A 25,519-nucleotide genomic window follows, 5' to 3' on the forward strand; every position below is an offset into this window, starting at 1 on the left:
CCACCGTAGACAATTAAAAGTAAATTACATTGGTTTTCAAAAGTCGAACTCGATGTCCGGTGACTGTAAGGAATATTAAATACGTTCAAAGAGCAAACAACTGCAGTGCCTTCAGCACTTTGGTTAACTTATGCGATATATGTTGAAAAACGCACACCGTGTAGCACCTACTAAAATCCTGCTCATTATGTGGATAACTCCGTGAACTACAAAAATTTCCGGTACTTAGCGCCACCTTGGAAGTAGCATTTGCTCATTTATTCAGTGCCGCCTGTTGTCAACAGCCGTTTAAAGTGAATGTGCGCGAACGCAGTAAAGACCGTTTGACACAAAAGTCGGTAAATTCTTAATAAGGTATTCCGGTTATAATTGGTGAATTCGGTATATAGAATGGAAGCCGCCATGCGAGCGAAAGATTCTGCTTATTTAAAGTTTATTTTGTAGTTAAAATGACGAAATGTGCCTTGAGTTAGATTGCGAATGAGGTTGTTACAAAAATAAGTAAGTTTTTAATATTTTTTGGCACACAGTCGATTGAAATCGAGGGAAGTGGTACCAGTATAACTTCGGTAAGTTCATGAAGTTGAACTTGAGATCGTAAACATGGTTGGGATTCCAAATAATGGAAATATGTATTAGTTTACAGTATTAAGTCTTCACTGATTATTGATTAATGTTAAAGCATACATGCCATAATTTTTCAGACCAATTCCGGGACATTGAGTTTAATTTTCCGGGACTTTTGCCGATTTTCCGGGACATGTATAAAATGTAGCGATATTTCCAGACATATGCATTTTGGGTACGTTTTTTTTTGTTCCGCATCGTTAATTGCAACAGTTCGAAATCCTATCCGAAATACACTTGATCTATTAACGTCAAATTAAACATTACTACTTCTGTTACTAGATACAAGCCACGTGTTTTCAGTGTAAGCGTTCTAAACATAGATGGTGACGTCACTGCGTTGTTATTAAGACCGTTGTGTAACGTGTAGTTGCTGATACGCCTTTATTCTTTTATAACATTTATATAATAAAAAATACAACAATACAGTACCGTTAGATCGTCAACTCAAATCAATTCACAATACATACAACCAATCACAATAAAACAAGCGCACGCAATTCAAATTCACTTCATTTTTTACTCAACTTCTTTGTCGGTTAAACGTGCGAACATAAACTGCTTTTAATTTTTTACTCAGCGATGTTGGACTTCAGATGTGTGGACAACTATCCAGATTCCTTTGCCCTTACGCATCGGGAAATAATGACGTAGTAGATTAAAGTCAATTAACAACCACATTAAACAATGCTGCCTTTTCGGTTTGACCGCAAACGTGAGACAATCGATATGATAACAGGACCCCTGTTAATTGATCATTTTTGACACGTAGCGTAGTCTGCCTATTCGGGTAGGCATTGTCATGGAGACGCTGCAGATATACACAGATCCGAGGTGCAGTTAAGCCTAAGATAAAGTACATGTATATATGGATTTTGTAAATTCCGGGACATTTGACAGATTTCCGGGACAGCGGGACAAGTTCTTCATTTCCGGGACTGTCCCGGACAATCCGGGACGTATGGCATGTATGGTTAAAGGCCTGTCCAAATGAACAACGATTGCTGGCATATTTTCACTATTTACATGCGGATTCCTGGTTCAGAATGTTTTACCACAGGAGTTTGAAATTCTATCCATAAAGCTAATCTAATTGCTTAATAAAATAAAAAAACCTATTTAGTATAAAGACGACAGGAATGAAACAAAGCAGACCCCGGACCCGCCCATTTTCCAGTAAACAAGGGAAATTACTGGGAAAACGGTACCCTACATCGACCCATGGTATAATAATCAAAAGGCCGGTGAAAGAAACTACGAACACTGCTTACCATGAACTACCTTCCTCTTAATTCACAATTATTCAACACTTTCCGCTCATTGTCGGATTCATTGCGTGTTGTTGTTTTTTAGGCTAGATTGCACTCTACCAGTATGCAGTTGTTTACCACTATGGACAAAGGGGGAGTTTGGGGGCGGTAGCTCCCTGATACTAAGGAAATATATAGGAGAAAAAGGATTATTAGGTGTTGCGTTAGGTGTTAGGTATTGGGCGCTTAGCAACGATACAATTATACGCTTTTCCATTTTTTTTTACGTTCCGGTAACGTGCAAGCGTCCCGTTTTTTATTCACTGCGAATCTGCCATGTACTTTCTCTTCGATAACAAAAACAATATATGTAGAAATGTATCCAAGAAAATGAGCATTCTTTGATTTATAGCGTGACATAAATATGTTACGACTCTGGTTGACTTTCGATACGGGGTTGGCTTCAGCGTACAGGTATGTCAATACTATATAAACTGTACGCTCAAGTTTCTTTAGCTAGGACTGACTTATCGACTTAACTAAAGTTAGTTCAATTCCCTTATAGACCAGTTGACGAGAGACGTTGCGCGCACCTGCAAAGTTTAGACTCCGCCCACTGGTTGGCAAAAAGAGGTAGAATTCATATAGGCGCATATAGAGAATGTTGACAAAATCATTGTTTTTAAGGATAATCATGCACAATATCAAATATAATTTTACTAATTATGTCTGAATAAAACATTAACATGCAAGAAAATGCATCTTTGGAACGATTATATTGTTTTCATTATTTGTTTTTACTAACAACGAACTCGGGAGTAGAACACAATCTAAGAGCTCGATATGTGGTAACCACAAAAATCTCTTTACTTGGCACTTCTTCGCGACCATTTTTAGTTAAAACATTCTCAGAAATTGAAATTCTTTCAGAATAAATAACATTTAATGAACGAAAACAAATAAGGATGATAACAAACAACCAATAGGTCAATTTTATGCATGCAACATAGGGTAACTGATTTGAACCTTTATATGTCTGAAAAAAACCAAAGACCCGTAAAAGGTATTTTATAGGTCTTTGCAGAAAACTTACCTTGTTCATTAATTAAATTCTCTTGATTAATGTAATTGTTTTATTTAATTGTTCACACTAATTTTGACAATCTTTGTTGCAGCATTTATAACCCGGTGTTTAATTGCACCTTAATTGTTCATCACAAACCGATTATCTCGTTATGATCGGATACTGTCGAAACAATTACAAAGAAAACATGGTGTCATAAACCCAGGGACCTATACTTGGGTCCCTGCATAAACCACATGTGGTAGATCAGTGTCTGGTCATTAAACACAAGTTACTATACCTCCATGTTATCTCTTGGCATATTAATTGAGCAGTCATTAAAGCCAAATTAAAAGCTAAAATACTGAACAGTTGCTTCTATAAAATAGTTTTACATTTAAAAAAAGAAGCCATTCGTCGGAATTTTATTAACAGGAAGTAGCGTATATATTTATTAGCCAGTTTAATCATAATAATACATTGTTTAATAAATTTGTAACTACATTTAAAATATTGTACAATTTTACTGCTACGCAGGTATTTAACGGGTACCGGCAAAAGTAAACTCCGCTATTACGTGTAAAGATTGTAAATTACTGCAGTGTACGAAACACCATCATGAACACAAGCAATCACAATAGGGTAAAAAATAATTGCGTTAAATAAATAACATATATGCAGTTTTCATAAAATGCTAGATTTTTATCACTCCTTATTACCTAGGTTGTTTGCTCAATGAACGAAATAATCATTATCATGAATATATAGGTATCAACAATGACTGTATTAAATTATCAATGAAGTCACATTTAAATAAATTATTTGTTACCTGAAATCGAATAATTTATTTTTTTATTTTTCATTTATATTTATTTTCATGCGCTGGCATAAACAGTATACAATGTTAGAACTTTCAGATATGCCCCGGTCTTTGATTGGGTGGGTCTTGCATAACTCTTATTCGCCACCCCCCTTCTCCCAATAATTTTTGCCGTAGTCTGGTGCTTATTGATTCTTGAAAAATACATTTACTGCAATGTATTCTTGAATTGACATATTTTTCTATAGTTGCAATATATAATTATTGAAATGTACCGGTAAATTTGTAAGTCTTAAATACTGCGTGGCTAGGCTATATTTAGTTATACAATGTCTGTTTTTAAAAAAGCATGCTTTGCATGCGTAGAACTTGGCATTGCAGACGACAGCAATAATTTCGCGCTCTTTCTTATAACATGGGTTTTAGATGGCATACCGGTATTAATGCATGGTGAATAGTTATTATCACGTGGCTGTAGAAAAACGGTGTAAGTCACTTCTACAAATAGATATGATAAAATATACATGCACTGGATTTAATTTGTTACCGCATCAAATTATTAACGGGTTTTGTTTTTAACAACTTACTCGCCGTAAGTAATTTTACACTGCTCACCAATTGCAATTAACTTCTCATAATTAATGATTGTTTACAGTATGGTAAATAGGTGTGATGATGATGCCCAAAACCGCCTTTAATGTACTGCTTTATTTACCGGTTTTATATCACGTATTAATGCTACAACTGTGATTCATTGTTAATAAATCTGCGATAAACTCTTACTCTTTGACCGACGTCAATCAAAAATAATAATCGCTATATAACTCCGCCTCCATAAACATTCTCGTAACCGATTGGACGTTAAATATCACAGTTTGGCGACTGGAAAGTTACCCGAAAAATTTCCCGTGATGCATCTGTCAGCATACATAGTGTTTTATCTAGGCTGTTTTAGCGTGGCGCGGCGCCACGCCGCTTTTTTGAAGCGCCTCGCTGCCCCTTTCAAAGCAAATCAGCGCCACACTGCCCTTTTCAAAGGCCGCCGCCCTGTTTTCCACCGTGCGCGACCTTATTGATAACATCTTAATTGCCTCTTAACCAAGCTTCTAAGCCAACTTTTATCAGCGAAGATTCGCGCGGTTGTGAATACGTCATGCGTGAATAACCATGTGTCAATATCAATCGATAATTTCAGTGGCTTTGTAACACCAATCGGTCCGGATACAATCGTGCACAGTTAAATAGGAGACTTGATGAAAACCTCGATGTTATTCACGTGGAAATTGTGCATTTCATGCATAATTCAGTTATATCAAAACATTTATTTTTACGCGTAATTAAATTAAAAAAAAACACCAGTTGTATCTGTAAAATATTGATTTGATTTAAATTTAATGCAAAACAGTTTTAAGTTTATAAAAATTAATTTAAAACAGGGCTTGCACTAAGCGGCGTACGGCCGTATATTACGCCCGATAATTGTTTCCATACGCCGATTACAAAACCCCATGACGTCCACTGTACTTCCTGAAAATTGGCCATACGCCGAAAATAGCAACCCATGACATATTAAAGCTGTCGATTAAAATAACGCTCCGCCTCCTATCCAATACAATTGGCGCAGGCTCATATTAAAGCTGTCGATTAAAATAACGCTCCGCCTCCTATCCAATACAATTGGCGCAGGCTCACAGTAGATGTGTGTTGATGAAATGTAGCAGACGAAAATCTTAACACGTTTGCTGTTCACGGTTAGGCAGACCGCACTTAATTGGAGCACGTGCTTGTTTATTGTCACGATGTTTTGATTACAATAACGTGTGAATGTCTGCAAAGAAGTTGATACCCCGTCTTGGACCCTGTTTGGCCAAAAGTTGTTAATTGTTGTAACAGTAGTAGGCCTGCACCATTGGTTCAATTAAGAACATTATGACCCGTCTGTAACTTGTCAAAATATGTTAATTGGCAAACACAGATATGAATTTTACAAAAATATTGAACTTGTACCACTTATCATTCGTGTTTAGAATGTCGCAACGTACGCTTTCCTGATTTTGGCATTCCACTTTCGACAAAAACGTAAATTAGAAATTGATGCAAATTGCATTGTAAGCAAGAAAAGTTTATATCGAAGACCAATTAATGTGTATTGAATTAATTGACAATGAACAAAAGACAGTACGGCGCCGTTCCTAGTTACACTTTTTGCGAAATAAAATGTACACAATACAACACGAGGTCATGAAAACAATGTCATTACGCAGAACTTTCTGACTATTCAACAAAGTGTTAGTGTTTGTGAATCTCCATTTAAGATGCATATAAAGGACTTGTTTGTGCAATGTGTTTAACGTTTTAAAGGGGCCTTTTCACAGATTTTGGCATTTTTTTAACTTATTCATTAAATGCTTTATATTGATAAATGTAAACATTTAATCGTAAAAGCTCCAGTAAAAAATCAAGAAAAAAATTAAAAAAATGAAAAGAACATAGCCCGGAGCAGGTTTCGAACCAGTGACCCCTGGAGTCCTGCCAGAGTCCTGAAGTAAAAACGCTTTAGCCTACTGAGCTATTCCGCCGAGTACACATGATTGACGTATTTTATACCTTATATAAGCAATCTTCAGTAGTTTCACAAAATTTCACGACAAAAACAGAACTCTCCAAATTATTCAATCGTTTCGCGTTGCAACGCTTTATAATTTTTAGGTTTTAAAATCGTCAAAAGATGCATATAATGGCTATATTAGAGCATGGTTAATGTTCAGTATTACTGTTTCCTCACAAATATCATAACTAAAACGAAAACTTACGAATCTGAAACAACTTTTTTCAATTTTGTCAATTTACCAAAGCGTGAAAAGATCCCTTTAAATATAAATAATAGTTTAAGAGGGTAACTCATTTAACAGTATTTTCTAAGACTTCTTTGAAAAGCTATAGTTTGTATAAGATATATATCCTATGGTGTTTAATCTTGTTTTTTGTTACTACATGAAAATATAAAACACATAATAAAATATACATTCTGGATTTTGTTGGTTTAATTATTCAACAATAAATCTCAAAACTATGCATACAATGTTTGTGTGTAACAAAGCTTGTTATTAAGTCACTATACAGATATATGTGTGCCCTTTTTATGGATGTCGCGCGCTAAAGTGCCCTTTTTTGAAATTTTGCACCACGCCCTTTTTCCTTCCTGTATAAAACACTAGCATACATGACTGTGTTATGTGGCTTGAATATACGATACGGGCATCCGGTTATCTCTTATCAATGGACTATCTATTACCACCTGGAGCTTTTATGGCGATTACATGTGGAAATCGGTACCGAGTTCTCTTTAAAAGTAGGGGATATTATATACTAATAGAGAAATATCAGGGTCTTTTGCAATTGCCATTTTCATTCACATTTTAAACTTTAATCGCAAGCTGAAAGATTCAATCGCCTATGGCGATTTTGGCGATCGGAAACGCTAACATAGCTTATTACTAGTAAAGGGATTTCAATTTAAAAAATGTACATGCAAAGACAGTTCAATTTGCATAATATGCAGGTTTTTTTCGTTTGTATGCTAAATTATATTGATATTGTCATTCAATGAAAACTAAACGAAAATTCATTCAATGTGAAATACAATTACCACAATATTTAAAAATTGTAATGTATTCCGCTTTTTAGGGCTTTGTTTTATAATTGATTAAATGCACCGCTGACACTATCGATCGCTGATGAAAAATAACACTATCCACACCACTTATAATTATAATACAATTAATATATGTTTTATTATTGTTGAAATATACTTTAAGTCTCACTATTAGAAAGAATACGGCTAATTTATTGTTTTGTTTTGTGGAATTGTCAGTATTTAGTCTTCCGATTACGTTTACTCTATGCTTATGACTACTTTGTATTTTTATGAAGAGGACATTTTATTTGTGAATTTACATTTATTTGGTACTAAATATGATATACTGGCACTATTTTTTAATAGTTTTAATGTTTATTTCGGTTTTATTACCAATTTATTGACTAAACAAAAGCCTTTTATCAGTCTTCAAAATTCCCCTATCGCCTGATCGCCAATGCGATGAAACCTCGGCTCTGGCGATAGAAAAATTGAATATAGATCGCCTGAATTGCGATGAAAAAAATCACAGAAAATAAACAAATAAATAATCAATTTACGCATTTCAGGTGTAAATTCTAACAGTGACACCGCTTGGTTACTTCCCTTAGTTTTCTATCGTTAGTGATCTCCCTTAGCTGTTATAGAGAGTTTAAAGTCCGGCTCGCCTATTAAAAATGTCGTAATACTTTTTGTAAACTGAACTTTAATTCTATGCTGATAAATGAAATAATAGTGTGAATTTTTGTTTTTAAATTAAGTAAAACGGTTGAATGTGTGTTATTAATAGCTTTGAAATTATTAAATAACCGTAACAGTGTAACACTTCAATATTTACACATGTCATAAAGTCGCCAATGACGCTTTTAAAATATAAGTTTATTATCATGATCGACTGATACAAAAGCTTATCCAGTCAACTAGCATACATGGGCATTCACTCCAAACAATTAAGGCTTAGATCAAAAGATGAAAGCGAGTGTCATTTTGCCGACAGTTTTGATAGTTTTCCTTTTAGATAGTTTTCTAGCGCAATTATTACACCACCTTGCAGGCGGAGTTAAGCGGTACATTATCATCGATAGTAACCAATGAGAACGCGCGCATTGTATTTACATATGCAGTAGTTTACCTAAGCGATGAAATGACGTCGTTATGAACATGTATTAACGCACAAAAAGTTAACGTGCGCAACACATTCCCAACAGTAAATATGAATACGATTTACTCTAGGATGTTATGCTGTTAACTTGTATTGTGTTTCAAAACTCTTCAAAAATAATTCCCCAGTGGATGCGATAACCATACACAAGTAAACTAACTCACCTGTGCATAGTGCCAATGTATCCATACGTAGAGGCCTTTATTTTATATCTCTTAATGTATTATGTAAGTAAATGCATACAAATAAAAAATATTTTTCAAAATATAGTGATCAATTAAATCAAAATACTTGAACTCATGAGCCTTGGTGTTTATCATTCATATGATTAAGATCGATACCCGTAAGCACCGGTTATGTATTTTTACTGGTAACTACTTGCTGCAGAGAATTACACTTTTATTGTACTGCTAAAGCCAATAATTTTTAAACTGAAACTGAAAGCTACGACGGAATAAACGTTTGAAACCTGGAATACTGATTTGTTTACAATCTTACGGTTACCCCCCAAATACAATCTATATATAATGACTGTGTTCGTCCTTTCATGATAATGTCATTGTAAATTAATTCATTTTTTTTCTGGCTATGAAAAATTTCCTCTGGCTATGACATTTTTAAAGTCATAGCCACATTGGCTATGAAGACAAAAAAGTTAGTTTAGAAGACTGTCTTTATACATGTTTTACGTTTCTGTAACCAGTGTTTTTGCCAACCAGTCAGTGCGCATGCGCGGAAAATCCCGAATGTAAACAATAACATTCAACTGGTCTATATATCGAGTGTAGCCTTATTTCAATGAGGTCACATGCATGAGCTCGAAGTATTTTGTTTTGTTTAACATTACTATGCTTGAAAATAAATAAAGACACGACTTAAATGAGTAAAAAACTAGTATAATTGCATTTCAAAACCTTACTTTAACTGAAATAATCCAAATTAAGCCCTATTTCATTCAGTTTTAGCTCGACTATTATATATGAAATATATATAATGGAGCTATCATACTCACCCCGGCGTCGGCGTGACCGTTAGCGTTAGCGTCTACGTTAGCGTGCAAATGTTTAAGTTTTCATACTACCCCAATTATTTTCATTGTCCCTTGACATATTGCTTTCATATTATGCATACTTGTTTACCAACATGACCCCAACCTATAAACAAGAGCAGACAACTCTATCAAGCATTTTGTCATAATTATGGCCCCTTTTCCACTTAGAATATGCAGCAAATGTTAAAGTTTTCGTACTACCCCCATTTATTTTCATTGTCCCTTGACATATTGCTTTGATATTTTGCATACTTGTTTACCAACATCACCCCAACCTATAAACAAGAGCAGACAACTCTATCAAGCATTTTGTCATAATTATTGCCCCTTTTATACTTAGAATAGGCATATTATTGATAAATCTATGTTAAAGTGTGCGTACTATCCCAAATATTACCTATATCCTTTGACATATTGCTTTTATATGTTGCATACTTGTTGACCAACATGACCCCAACCTATAAACAAGAGCAGACCACTGTATCAAGCATTTTGACATAATTATGGCCCCTTTTACACTTAGATAATTGAACATTTTGCTTAAATTGCCATAAATTCTTTATTTATGATCACATTTTATTATTACTTTGACAAAACAACACTTACCTGAATACCACAATGGATTCCACCCAAACAATACCCCACGCCCTTACCAGAATCCCTTCCCCCCCCCCCCCCCCCCCCAACCTCACCCCCCCCCTCCCCAATTTTTTTTTAAACATCATCTAATAAATTACCCCACCCCACATTATACCCCCCTCTCACCCCCCACCCCCCCTACAGGCTTTTTCGCTCCATTTTGGGAAAACGCCACACTGGAATTTTGGGAATTTCGTGTTGTGAAAACTCCCATTTTGGGAAAAAAAATAATCGCAAAATTGGCTCAATTGGGAAAAATTATCGCATGTACATAGTGTTTCTTGTATTTCAAAGAAGCCGTTAACTGGTAAATAACAACTATTTTGATAACTTATTCTTAAAATTTTACAAAATATTATGAACATGTGTGATAAGTGCACGTTTTTTAATCTGAATTTGGGGAAAAGGCCTGGCCTTTTTTTAGGTGAAAAAAATGGCGCGAAGCGCCGGATTTTGAGGAAAATAAGGAAAGTCTTAAATAATCATTAACATATTTTACAGTTTTTAAAACAAATGCAAGGCAACAGACAATTTAATTATGTAATACTTTCTTTTTTCTACACCGGTCAGGTTAACTTATATATTTTAAGGTTAAAAAAAAAAAAAAAAAAAAAAAACTTTTTTTTTTTTTTTTGGAATTGGGAATTCTTTTTTTCAATTGGGGAAAAAACAACCAGATTTGCATTGGGAATGGGGCCAGATTTCGGACCTGTGGCATAGGGCGGAAAAAGTCTGCCCTACCCCCCCCACCTCCCCCCACCCACCCCCCCAATTTTTTTTTTTTTTTAAACCTCATCTAATAAATTACCCCCCCCCCCCCACATAATACCCCCCTCTCACCCCCCTACCCCCCCCCATTGTTTTTTTTTTCCGTTTTTTTATTTTTTAAAGATTGTCCAATAAATTATTGAATATGAACAATTTCCCCATGATGGCTTACGTTATACTGTCAAGCACTCAAATAGTCGAGCGCACGGTCCTCTGACAGCTCTTGTTTAAGGTAGTCTTCATTAAACTTTGCAAATAAATTGCAGACAAATGCGCTAGTTTAAAAACAACACTTTCATGTATTTGATTTATTTTAAAGAAAATTCATTTACTTTTTCAAGATTCTCAGAAAATGTTGCATGGAACTAGCAACCCCAGAAGCTGAGTGGCTTATCAGCTGATAACAGGAGAAAACCAATAATCATTGACACCACTTCAACTTAAATCGGTCTTACACATTTGTTTTTAAAGATATGATTAAAATTCAAAGTTATTTAAATAGGAAATAAAATTACCTTTCCCATGATATAAATATCAATTTGATACTGATTTATTACGATATTATATAGCCAATTACTTAATAGGCTTCTGTGCATTTGGTATCCGGACAATCGCTCCTATGGACAATCGCTCCTACGCTAAATTTGACAGGGCGGACAGTCGCTCCTACGATGTTTTGATGGTGCGGACAGTCGCTCCTACGATGTTTTGACAGGGCGGACAGTCGCTCCTACATTATTTTGCCAACCCGGACAATCACTCCTACAATCTTTTGTCAACCAGGACAGTCGCTCCTACATAATTTTGACTCCACGGCAAAACGTAGTATAGGCCGATCAAAGGCTAACACCTATTATTAACCGAAATTAAAATTAACGACTTGTTAAAGTTAGCCGATTCAACATGAGCTGATCAATGTGATTTTAATTTATTAATTTACTTATTAAGAAACTATGTTTCAGTTTGTCGATTCTTTAAATGTAATTTAGCAAACTGTGAAAACAATATGTATACATTGTAATGTTCAAATTCACTTCCAACATGGAATTTCTAACGAACAAACGCGGTCAGTCTGTGCTATGCTTAGACGGTCACTCGTATTCAAAGAAGCACACGTCAAAGTCTACTATACGATGGGTATGCAGAAAAAGTCGTCCCGATTCCTGCAAGGGTTTGCTCATAACAGATCTCAATGTAAGTCGGCATATAACAATAACTTAAATGTTATTATGCCCATTCATGCTCACGAAACATTCGTTGTGTAAATAATATACTAAAAACTTCACGATTAAAGTGAGACTGCACGATTTTGTCAGATATTTATGAATTTATATAAACTGTGTAAAAAACTTATTATACATATATTTCAATATAAATTAAAATAATTAATAAAAGTTAAGAAGAACATGTGTCGAAAAATGCGAAATAAGCCAGATATTTAATTCTGAAATCGAAAATGTCTGTTCAGTCGTATTTTTCAGCATGTTGCATTTTATGAATTTGTCTTCAATGTAATCATTTTTCTTGTCTATTTTGTGTTATTGTAACATATACATATAACATTTTATCAGTATAATTATTACAATTTAACACATATAAAAATCGTGCAGTATCACTTTAAATGGAGTTAAAATAATTTATTTCATTTCTTTACCTTTCAACATCTTGCACTTGACATCCTCCGTTCAATGCTATTTCAGTAAACTTTAAAGCGTGACAAACATAATAAAGCAGAATATGCATATGAATCTGATTTTACACAGATCCACTAACATAAAAATGATATCATGTTTGTCTCTTTCCATTTTCAAACGATACTCATCTTAAATGCATTAACTTTGCAGCGATTTTTTTTGTCAAATTGGGAAAAGTACCTGTACCGGTCCAATTGGGAAAAATTAAGTCGTGAAAACCTGAAAATTGGGAAAAATCGAGTCGTGAAATCCTCAAATTGGGAAATTGGTGTATTTGATTTTTGATTTTATGCTCCCAAATACTTTAAAATTGATAACTTGGTGTTTTCAAGCTGTCAATATTATATTAACCTAGGTTCAAACCATAGAGCTGCATAGGGAAACTAACAAAATGTTGCATTTTCCACCAAAAAAAAAAACATTTTTTTTTTATTTATTTATTTTTTTTACCTAAAACTGGGAATTTTTTGGAAAGCAATTGGAAAATTTGTAGTTTTTTCGTAATTGCGAAAGTGCCGTTTACTGGTACTTTATAAAGCAGGAAAAAAATTGCTGCTTTGTGAGTACCGGTACACTAACTCCAATTGCCCAACCAGGGTTTTTTTTCCTTCTTTGGGACCCGCCGAAAATCGGCCCTTTCCCCTCGTTTTTTTTTCCCCCTCAGCTGGTAAATTTTCCCCTAGATTTCATTTTCCCCTTAAAAAAACAAAAAAAAAACATTTTTTTTTTTTTAACTTTAAATATATAAGTTAACCTGATCCGCTGTATAAACTAGAAAAATCTTGCATAATTAAATTATCTGTTGCCTTGAATTTGTTTTAAAAACAGTAAAATATGTTAAATTGATTATTTTAGACTTGCTTATTTTCCCCAAAATCCAGCTTTTCGCACAATTTTTTTCCCCAAAATTCGACGTTTCGCGCGATTTTTTTCCCCTCAAAAAAGGCCAGGCCCTTTCCCCAACATCAGATAAAAACCCCTGCCAACACTGATTTCCGTGATGCACATTCCCCAGTCCTTCCCAAAATAATAATTTATGGCCGGCCATGAGGTCCTAAAATCATGCAACCATTTCCGGCCCGGACTGATCATTTCAGGCCCAAAAAGGAAAAATGACGACGAAAACAAAGATGAGATTTTTAACAATATGTTAATATTATCATATTAATATACAAATAATGCATTTATTAGTTATGCATTGCCAAGACTGCTTTAGCATGTGTCTCTTCATCCCCAATGTCTGAATCCTTGTCTGAAGACACATCCTCTGACTTATCTTCTTCTTTCGTTGGATAACCATCAGACATAGCCTTGGATGGACGCTGGTAATTATTTAGTCAATGACGACCATCATCCCGTATCATGAGCCTAAAATACAAATCATTTTGCTAAGCTGTTGTAGGCTAGCATACCTTATACTAGTAATATTATACCAGGCTTAAAGTAAATCCCAATGCTTTTGAGAAAATATCGGATGATTTTTTTTAATTAAGGGATAAAACTTTGTTGGTCCTGTATGTAGGTTTGAGTTTGTTACCTAACATCCTCATTCAATATTCAATTTTACATAAAACCATCGAATCTTACCAGCCACTTGTATACAGCTGCTGAAGGGTCATTAGCTGTAACATCTGCAGTGCTGAGTTTGATCATCATGAGAGAGTTTGGTTTGACTCCTTCACCAAATGTTAATAGAAACATTTAGAGCTATTTAAAAATATAATGAAAACGAAATCTTCAGTTATATATCTGGATACTCTGTTTTCCTTCGAACCCCATTTTAGATATTGACAGATCGCTTGGAACTCCCGTGTAGCTGTTGACAGATCGCGGGAAGATCACAATTACCTGTGTTAATACCCGGCTTGCTTACGAATTAATCAGACATAACGAGAACCAAATTCAAATGGTATCGATTGTCTCCCTTTGCGAATGTACTTGTATAGTGATGACGTAGTGTGTAATTTGCATTGGCGACTCAGCAATTATCTTCGGATACCGTACATGCACTTACGTCATACAAGAAATGCTACCAATGAAAAAATGTTCTACATGATTGGAGTATTCATGCAGACTTGGTAAATTCCGTCTTTTGCCTTGAAACTTTTCTGAAAATAGCTTATGGAATTCCAAAATTCGCCATAATTTTATTACCGGACACAAGGTCCGGCAATATAAGAATCATTTTCGGATTTTCCAAATTATTATCGGAAAAATCCGAGGACCGACGGTATTTCGGAAAGACTGCATTCACTGTGAAGATTTCTAATAAATATTTGTTGTTTTTATCTCAAATGTTGTATTTTGCGTTAATTGACACACGCATTAAATTATTCCGTAATAACCATATGATATCCGTTGTTAATTTGAATGTTATTTATCATTTTCGCCGCTCATCACAAATTTCTCGTCTGCTTGCCGACATCTTGGACGAGTATAAAAACAGGCGTTTACAATCGGGATACATCGACTATCGTCGGTATCCTTCGCAATATAGAGAGAGATGTGGATAGCAACGTAAAATCGTATTCGGCTAAATTCGCGAACAATACGTAAGTCAGTTGTCGTTCGGCAATGACTCGGCAAGCTCGATCGGCACTTGTTTGAAATTATTGCTAAATTACATTGTAATCTTATGGGCTTTATTGGGAAAATTTTGTCTTTTTTGGGGGAAATTTTAATCAAATTTTTGGGAAAAAACGTCATTTTTTGCAATTGGGAAGCAGCCGAATATCGGCTGTAATTTTGGGCAAAAAAATCACTGCTTATATGGACTTGTGAATCTTCATGAAACTTTGTCAGTATATTTGTTTAAATGATATCTTGGATGTGAATGAAAATGGTTCTGATCTGTTCAAAAAGGTGGCTGCCAGGGTGTTCACTAGTCATGAAAGTTGGTAAGAACATTTTGTTCTAATGACATCTTGGGCTGCACAGAACAGGTCAGTTCCTTTGAATCTCAGGTGAGCGACTTTGGGCCTTTCAGGCCCTCTTGTTAAGTTTATGCAATAAGCAGTTGTTAAAGCCTGGTTATTTTAGCAAATTTGAATTCCTGGGGAAAAATACCATATGTGTGCCAAGTTTCATGACATTAGCCCATAAAATTTGGAAAATACTCAAAAAGTTTGATAAAAAAATAGTTTTCGGGTCCGCGAGTTAGGTCAATTGAAGCCTTATTATACATAGCAAAAATTGCCTGGAAATGCCAAATTTACCGATCTTTAAAATGGCATAACTTTTTATCTATTTAAGATATTAAAAAATTCAAACTGTTCTGACTTAGTTAATATTAGAACAATATTTCTATTTACAAACTATTTAAAAATAAAGTGTTTGAAAAATTGACTGGGGTTGCTTAATGGAACGATTACGGAATACCGTTGGGGCCATCGTGGTTACACATTCAAATCCAGAGGGCAACAATGCTATAGTGCGATATTACATTGGTGACAATGCGATAATACGATAACGACAGTACGACAACCCGATAGTACTATGGCGACAATACGATAGTACACTGGTGACAATGCGATGGCCATATCCTAATGTCACCATCGTATAATTGCACTGTCGCCATCTTACTATTGCATTGTCGCCATTGTACTATTAATCCTGATAGCTATCTAAGATGACCTATAAGAATGGGGAAAAATAATTGGAACCCAATTTTACCACGAACTTGACCGAAGGGATATAGTCCATGACATCATAAATCAAATTGATGTTGGACAGAAAGACCTTTGGTCTGCAATTTAGTAAAAGGTAGATTTTTTAAAATTTTCCTTGGACATGTCCAACTTTCCCATAATGTTCACTCTTTATATGTGCTTTGGACAAGACTTAAACTCTGTTTTTTCATTAGTAGAGTTTTGTAAATGCTCTTCTATATTTGTAGAACACCAACAAGGATGGAATCTATGTTTGCCAACGATGTTCCACCTGACTTTGATGAGATGCGTCACAGGGAGGATAGAAAGGAACGGATCAAGCCTTTCTGGGACCACCTTGTGTAAGTAGACAGGGCTTTTCTGTGTCATTGAGTGAGGTGCAAAATTCATCCATGCAACAGCATTTATCAAAAATACACTGTAACTCCAATATAACGATTATAATGCTAAGCCTTTAAAATTTGAATCTAGTAAGAAAGGTCTTTAATAAAATGTAACTTTCTAAGGGACTACAAACATGTCAAAATAATTATCTATGTGGTGAGGGTTAATAATCAATAACTTTTAATTGTTACTGATTATTTGAAAATGTGAATATCTTAGTCATGACAATAAAAAGAGATTTATTTTGAATCAAGTAAATGGTGGTACACCTAATGATAGCTCTTGGTGCCTGTGGTGGATTTGGTTTATTCATTAAAATTTGTATTCATACTCATTTACATATTTTTCATGGGTATTTTAGGTAGATACACATCTTGACCTCTCTTATTTGTATGCCCCCTTTTGAAGAAAAGGGGGTACATAGTTTTCGCACTGTCCGTCTGTCAGTTTGGCACACTTTTCGTGTACGCTCTCTTATTCAAATAGTTTTCATCCGATCTTTACGAAACTTGGTCAGAAGTTGTATCTAGACAATATCTAGGTCAAGTTCAAATATGGGTCATGCCGGGTCAAAAACTAGGTCACGGGGTTGAAAAAACAAATCCCAAGGGAAGTAATAAGCTTTAAATGGACATAATTATCTGACCTGCCAAATGATATATTTTTGTTAAATAAATCAAATTGGCGCAGAAATCCAAGGGAAGTAATAAACTTTAAAGGGATATATTATTCAATATTGAACATAGCAACTTGATATTTGGCATGCATGTGTATCTCATGGAGCTGCACATTTTAAGTGGTGAATCTACAGTCATGGTAGTGGATTTAAATTATTAGCTACTAAAAATAGAGATTTGTTAGAGACAATTATTTTCAAGGGAAGTAATTTATATAATATTAAATCTCGGATTATATATTTCCTTACCAAGAATTTAAGTTCTTTTCTCAGTTAATGTACAGATTTTTTATTTTGATTATTTATAACTCAAAAGATTGATTTGTCAATGGTTTTTTCTAAATGATATAATTATAATTTCTTTCCTGTACAGTCCAACCCCTCTTAAGCAGCCAGTCAAGGGAAATAGCCAAATTGGCTGCTTAAGCGGGGTGGCCTTTTAAGAGGGGGTCGGGTCATAGGGAGTCTAGAGTTCATGAGTGCATGGCCAACTGTTCAATTTTTGTATAAACAAAATGGTAAATATGTGTACATGTACTAAACAATGTACAGACTTAAAATAATTTTATTTCTTCCTTTCTAAAGTCAGCTATAAAACAACATTTTCATTCAAAAAAATATTCTATTCATCTTTCTAATCATCATCAATGTCATCCTCATCAGAATCAAGTCAATGAAAAAGAATCATTCTCATGATTGGTTGTTTACAGAATGCGTGTTGTATGGCCCCAATGCACTTAAGATGGGAACAGTTGTGAATCAGTTATGCGTGAATAACTCCCGTGTCACTATCAATCGATAATTTAATTTGTTTATTGCAGTTTTATGTCTTTGTAATACCTACCGCACGAATTGGTCCCGACAGTGATCTCCTCCACGATAAAATCGTGGCCAGTTACTTAAGAGACTGATAATAGCAACCAGGTGTAATCCTACTGGTAATCGTGCTTTTCATGCATAATATTATAAAAACATTTATTTTGCCCCGTAAATGGTTTATCAAAATTAATATTGAAAACATTATAAATATAAAACAAATATAAATGTTTTGTTAAATTCCCAAATGAGAATCATAATTTGTAATCCGAAACACACTCCCGATTGATTTATGTAAACGAGAGGTTTACAAATTCTAGCATCAAAAAAGTCCTCATGTATTTCCTTTGTCCCAACAAAAGCGCGCAAAACTATGCACCAATGTTCAATGTCACGTCATACCCATGCATGCGTGTATTGATTTTTGGATAAAAACTTTGTAGCACAGAGAACATGTAGAGCAGTTGATTTCGGTTAAAAGTTGCGTTGTTCTTTTTAACTTTTAATCAGGCTTCCTGAAAAGGCCGGACCGCCGGTCTTGTCCGGCAAAATTCTTTACGCTCCGGCGGAGTTTCTAATATCGCCAGTCCTTGTGACAGGCCAAAAAAATTATGACTAAACACCGAAAAGTCTAATACTTGTCAAAAGAACACAAACACCCTATTATAATCACTCTTTTCGTGAATTTCGAGCCTTTTTGTCATTAAGAACGCTTACGCGTCACTAGTTTTTAAGAGTGCTCTCCTTTGTTGTTTTTTCGAAAACGTCAATTTCATTGGTCCGACATATTACCATCTATCCAATTACAAAGGTTGTAACAAAAAACAATTGGGAAGCTGCCGAATTATATTGTTGATAATTTTGGGGAAAAAAAAATCACTGGCACGCATCGTGTACAGCTATTTTCGGTTACAACTTCTAGATTAAATAAATTAAATAAATGAATTTCTTTGCCTTGATAAAAAACAGGCGAAAATTGGTGTGGGTGTATTTATTTGTAAATAAAATTTCGTAGCGGGTGCAACATTAAAATCATTTAATTTCAATTAAAAGTTTTGTTGTAAATTTCAACTTAAGTACCAGGGTATCTCACAAATTATTCGGAAGTGACATTTCCTCTTAATAAAATGTGATTTAAACACGCTGTATCATTACTGTTACGCTGTTTCAGTTCCTTCATTATTGAAAGAATTATTGTATTGTATACTGACTGCACACAAGTGTCGTGTACAGTTCATATTCTTGTGCAACAACCAATAAAAAACTTTATTTATATTCAGATTTCATGCAACATGTACAAGTCATTTTATGAAAAACGAGAAAAGAGAAAGTTACTTTTGTGAAAATAAACCAATATCTGTTTGTTGTGTACGGTATGTTGGTTGGTTCTCATTATGTTAAGCAATTCTTATGAAAATAAAAACTTTACTTAATTCTTCAGTAAATCAACGCTGTTAGGTCAGGTGAATTTTTGTCTGGACAGGCTAACTTTTCCATCAGCCTGTCCGGTTGACAGGCACTTTTTTGGACTTTTCAGGAAGCCTGTTAAATTAGCCGATAATTGTCATAAATGTGTGCTTGAAATAGTATGATTCAACAGCTACAAATAATCAATTATAAATTAAGGATGTCTTTTCCAGTACTAATAGATGATATTCGCATGTGCGGAAACAAAAAGATCAAACGGTCGCATATTGCTTTTAACCCCATAACCTGATAATCTGCCACTAATTAATTGCAATTTGCAAACTGGCTGTCAAAATGTTTATCACACATCACGCTTCAGTACTGCAGAGCCTAAACCGCAGACTGGAAGTACTTATCGATTTTTTCGCCGTTGCGTCAGTGTAATTTTGCCAGTGTACATGACTGACTTACTCGCGCGTGACCACTCATATGGGGGGGGGGAATTTAACATTTGGGATGCAAAATTGCTGGCCGCTGGCGAGAGAAACGGGGTTACCGCTAAAGATGGGTGCATTATATAGTGTTTATCGACGGTCGCGGCACAGACCGGTCGACTACATGGGGCGACCGGCGATGAAGGGTGACTGGAAGTAGGGGTTGGACTGTACTAATTTGTGAATGGTAGAGTTCATTACATACCTGTGGACTTATGTCAATAGATACATGATGAACTCTGGCTATGATCTCTTTGATAAACCACAGGCCTTGGTTGTCAGTGATGTCTGACTTGGCCATTTTTGACTGTCTACAGACCCCCACCCCTTTTGGATTGGACAAAATCCAAGGGAAGTAATACGCTTTAAAGGCAGATGATTTCTATACATGCAAAATAATGAATAGAAATTTATTTCAAAAGCGGCGCAGTAGGGGGCATTGTGTTTCTGATGAACACATCTCTTGTTGTGTTTACATGTAATGTTCACAGTCATGTACAATAATTATTGTACAAGGTTACTTACCACGTATTTTTTTCTTTTTGTACAGGCATGATAGGGAGCCAAAAGTGAATAAGGTAACAATTTAATATACAAATTATAAATAAAAATTCTTAAAATGGAATTGGTTTCTTTGACTTTTAAAATTAAATGCAATCTTATGATGCAGGGTATCTGAGAATGTTAACAAAACACTGTCTTGAATTAAATAATCATATTGACATAATTTTGTTCAAGTATATTTGTTGAAGATCAGCACTAAACTTACTAAATGGGACCACATGGCAACATTAAAGATTTTATGTCAATTTGAATTCACTACAAGCTTTTTGTTACTATTAAGTTTGTTTTTCCTCAAAACGATTTGTCAATTAGTTTTTGACAATTTTATAAAAACTATTTTCTCCTCTGCATCCTTGTGTTCAGAACTATTATTGTGCTTGACTATCATGTCCTTTTGAATATTGTATGATTGAGCCCTAGCCTCAACTGTTTAAACATTTCTTTTCGTACCAATGTTGCACTAATGGCACATTTTCCAACCCCTCTCCATCAATGACAAGCTATTTGAATTGATTTTTCCACAATATTTGTTTTTCAGGAACGGAATTGCTACATGTACATTGTTTTGGGGAAATATTTAAGAATCTATCACCACTTATGGATTAAAACTGAGATTATATTTTTTCACAACCTTTTTTCTGGACAGTTTGGGTCGCTTAACAAATTGTAAAATATTAGGCGTGCACGCTGATAGTGGAAGTTTCCAAGCCTGTCCTTTAGCAGTCAACATTTAACAGCAGTTTTTATGACGGAAGCACATTTTTTATAGACATCGGCCCAAACCTGTGTCTTTATAAACTTACTACAAATATTACAGCCGCATTAAAGCTCACAATTTACAAATTCAAATCAAATGCGATATAGTGAGTGCATTAAAAAAAGGTCTTGCATTTTTAAAGCAATGCTGCAAATTACTAACTTATGCCAATTAATTGCAGTTATAAAACAAACTGTAGTAAATTTATCATTACTTAGTATTGCCAGCATCAGACAATTTGTCAATCACTGCAGTACTGAATAATTCATTAAATTCAGAACATGGAGACTGTTTGCTTTGTTTATCATTTATTGTTAAATGGCTAACTAACAAAATACCATTGCATTATATACAGCGTTCGTGCATAGGCAGCTAAAAAGTATGTGTTACAGTGTTAAGTGTCAATCATGTATACTGCGTAATACCTCTGGTGAACGTTTTGGAATGTAAGCACATTAGAAAGATTCAATTGTCACACATAATTTATTCAATATTATACTTTCACTTATGACACAAAATAAACATCTTTTTTTAAATCAAAATCAAACTCTTTATACTTTATTTAACCTCTTTAAACACTTCATATATATTGTGTTAGTGTTCATATACATTCAAGAAAACTAGACGTGGCGGCAAGCCAAACTATTATTCCTTTAACACTTTAATGCATGTTTCATTCCTACCACAAAACTCAGGAAATGAGTCTCTCATAAAAGCTCTATGTCTTTATATAGAATGTTTCATGCTGGTTAATTCAGGATGCTCATCTCCAACTGGCGCACGATCTCAAGGAGGAGGGGAATGCCCTGTTCAAGGAAGGGCTATACGACATCGCATGGATGCATTACCGTAATGCCATCTTTGTTGTGCGAATCCTGGAGAACAGGTTCTATCACAAGGTCGAGGTGGAGTTCACATCCTCTCTCTTCTCAAACAGGGCTTTCTGCTGCTTGAAAAAGGTAAATTAAGACTTCAGGGAATTCACATTAGAATTTCATGTGACAATGTAAAACTGAGACTTGGAAAAATGTTTATAATTATAGTCTGAGGAAGGATTATTAACATTGCCTTTGTTCCCAAAAGGAGGCATAAAGTAATATCTTGAAAAGGTACATTTTATAGTTGAATGAGTAGGAATTTAGTATTTTAAAAGATTTCTTTTCCTTAATCGAAAACAAAATTCAGATTTGTCAATGGGTACACAAACCATATGGAGTATTTACTTAGGCAATAAAAATAAAACTTTTTTGAACCGAAAGGGAAAGGTAATAATTAACAATGAAATTTTTAGCGCCACTGTAAGCTTTCTGACCTCATTGTTTTTAATCCTAGACTGATGCTAAAGTTTAGAATCTTCAGTTAAACATAAAATTTGGGGGAAATACAATCCAATTGAAATGTACATTATTTTCCTGTAAACTTATTCTAGCCCATCGTTGTATTATTCTACTTTCCAACTGCTTATTCTATAACATTATTGTTTCAGATCATGTTCAAAGAGGCTATCCAGGACTGTGCATCAGGTAATTATTCTGAGTAAATTGAATCAAATGGTATTCCAAGGTATACACCCCTGATCTACCTAAAAGATAATGATCACATTACCTGTCCTTCCCTGCGTCATTTAGTCTGTCTTGTGTGGAACATAACTCGGGTCGTATGGAAGGGATTCTAATGAAACTTCATATAATAACAGAGGGGAAGTGCAGAGTACAAGAACCATAACTCTTGCGACAGGTTTAACAGAGTTATTGCAATGAAGCCTTATGGCACTGTGTCATTTTGTTATGGACTGAGAATAAAAGAGAATCATATAATGTTGCAGACTTTCACTGGAAAAGTGGATTACAAGATGCAGAATTCTTTATTCCATACATGTATTTTTTAAATGATTGCCTTTTGTACAATTTTCTCGTGCAAAAAATAACTGTTTTATAACAGTGTACTGTTATCTTGCTTCCAGCTATTGCTGTCTATCCTAAGAACATAAAGGCATATTACCGGCAGGCACAGGCCTATAAAAGCATGAAAAACTACACGGAGGCTTATGAAGCGGCAAGAAAAGGCCACGAAATTCAACCAAGCTCTGTAAGTCGATAACCTTACATGGACGAATGAATTGACACATTGGTCGATATCCAAACAGAAATTTACATCATCATTGAATTTTTTTGGCCCACAGGACCGAAGTCATAGGACCCAAACTGTTTATATTTAGGGGCTCTGTTTGTAAAAATTGGGGCCCATGCATGTGTTTTTATGCCCCCTTTCAAAGAAAAGGGGGTATATAGTTTTCGCACTGTCCGTCTGTAAGTCTGTCCGTCAGTCTGTCAGTCTGTCCGTCACACTTTTCGTGTCCGCTCTCTAATTCAAATAGTTTTCATCCGATCTTTACCAAACTTGGTCAGAAGTCAGGGGTTTTTTTTACTACGAAAGTGACGCCGATATTCGGCGTCTTCCCCTACCAGAATTTTTTCCCTCAAAATACAATTTCCCCACCAAAAATATCATTTTTCACTAAATTATAATATTTTCTCTCAAAGAAATGTTTATTTTTTCTTTGGACATTCGACAATTATCCAATTTGCACCATGTACAACGATCTCGCTCTCTCTCTCTCTCTCCAGACGAACACAAAAAATCTGGGAATCCCAGTTATTCTAAATATAGCTCTTAAATTACGTCATGTAAACTGGGCAACTAATCGTAATAATCATGTGACTATTTTACTGGATACCGGTCTTGCGCGAGAAGGGTGTTTCGTCAATTAATTACCGGAAACCAGTTGAATTTTCATCCGGGCTATGTGCAAGCCAAGATATAAACGTGAAAACAGAAAAAAAATGTCTCACAATTGGCGTTCTTACACAAACAAAATAAAATATTCGGACTCGGAAGATACTGAACGCATCGAGGCATTTTCTAAGAAAGAATCATCGAAAACCGTTATAACCCAGCAGGATTCTGAGGTAATCAACATCGAACATTGTGAAAGTGAAAGTAGACAATCGGCAGCTGGCAGCTCCTTTCCCTTCCAATACTGTAGCAGATCAAGATCGTCAACCCATTCATCATGAAATTGAAATCACAAAATTGACATCGTCCCCCGGCCCCAGTACAGAAATATAGTTGAAAACATTTCCCATTATCAAGATCTACACCCATCTATTAAGAACTTTGACTTTAATACGTGTTAAATGTGTTTAAGAACAAAAAGGACAGAGACAAGCCTCTTTTAATGAGTTATAGACATTGAAATGAACAGTTTTTATTTTTTCCCCTAATATGTCTCTTTCGCACTCTTTTTTCCCCTGTCACCCAGCGTCCAGCGTCTTCCCCTTTCTCTAAAAAAAACCCCTGGAAGTTGTATCTAGTCAATATCTAGGCCAAGTTCGAACATGGGTCATGCCGGGTCAAAAACTAGGTCACTTAGTGCAGTTCAAGGATTAAGCATGGTGTCCGCTCTCTAATTGAAGTAGTTTTCATCTGATCTTTACTAAATTTGGTCAGAAGTTGTATCAAGACAATATCTAGGTCAAGTTCGAATATGGGTCATGCCGGGTCAAAAACTAGGTCACAGGGTCACTAAGTGCATTTCAAGGATTTAGCATGGTGTCCGCTCTCTAGTTTATGTGGCTTTCTGATTTATTTTGATATTCTAAGACATTTTTATGCCCCCAAAGGAGGGCATATAGTGATCGGACTGTCCGTTTGTCTGTCTGTCCGTCACACTTTGCGTTTAGATTTCAAAAAATGCTCATAACTTCTATGTCGCTTCAGATAGCAATTTCATATTTGGCATGCATGTGTATATGGACAGGGCCTTTCCATACGCACACAAATTTTGACCCCTGTGACTTTGACCTTGAACTTAGGGTCCGCGTTTAGGTTCGAAATCTGCGTTTAGGATTCGAAAAAAGCTCATAACTTCTACAAGGCGTTTATTGGGGGCATAAGTCATCATATGGTGACAACTCTTGTTTGCATTTGTATCAGCATAATGTATGTTTATTCAAAAAGAACGAATGAAAACATGGGCATC

At 35.1% G+C, this 25,519-nt stretch overlaps 1 protein-coding gene across 1 annotated transcript in view; it reads left to right on the top strand.

Moving 5' to 3' along the window:
• The first annotated feature begins 376 nt into the window (after positions 1–376).
• LOC127870077 (helicase with zinc finger domain 2-like) overlaps positions 377–25,519 on the top strand; it is a 107,793-nt gene continuing 82,650 nt past the window's right edge. Inside the window, 6 exon segments of the mRNA XM_052412736.1 lie at positions 377–501; positions 16,607–16,720; positions 20,707–20,734; positions 22,236–22,436; positions 22,964–23,000; positions 23,441–23,565. Coding sequence (XP_052268696.1) covers positions 16,620–16,720; positions 20,707–20,734; positions 22,236–22,436; positions 22,964–23,000; positions 23,441–23,565 — 492 coding nt within the window. The 5' untranslated portion in view covers positions 377–501; positions 16,607–16,619.

This window comes from Dreissena polymorpha, chromosome 2, assembly GCF_020536995.1.
Source record: "Dreissena polymorpha isolate Duluth1 chromosome 2, UMN_Dpol_1.0, whole genome shotgun sequence".
Classification (NCBI taxonomy): Eukaryota; Metazoa; Mollusca; class Bivalvia; order Myida; family Dreissenidae; genus Dreissena; species Dreissena polymorpha.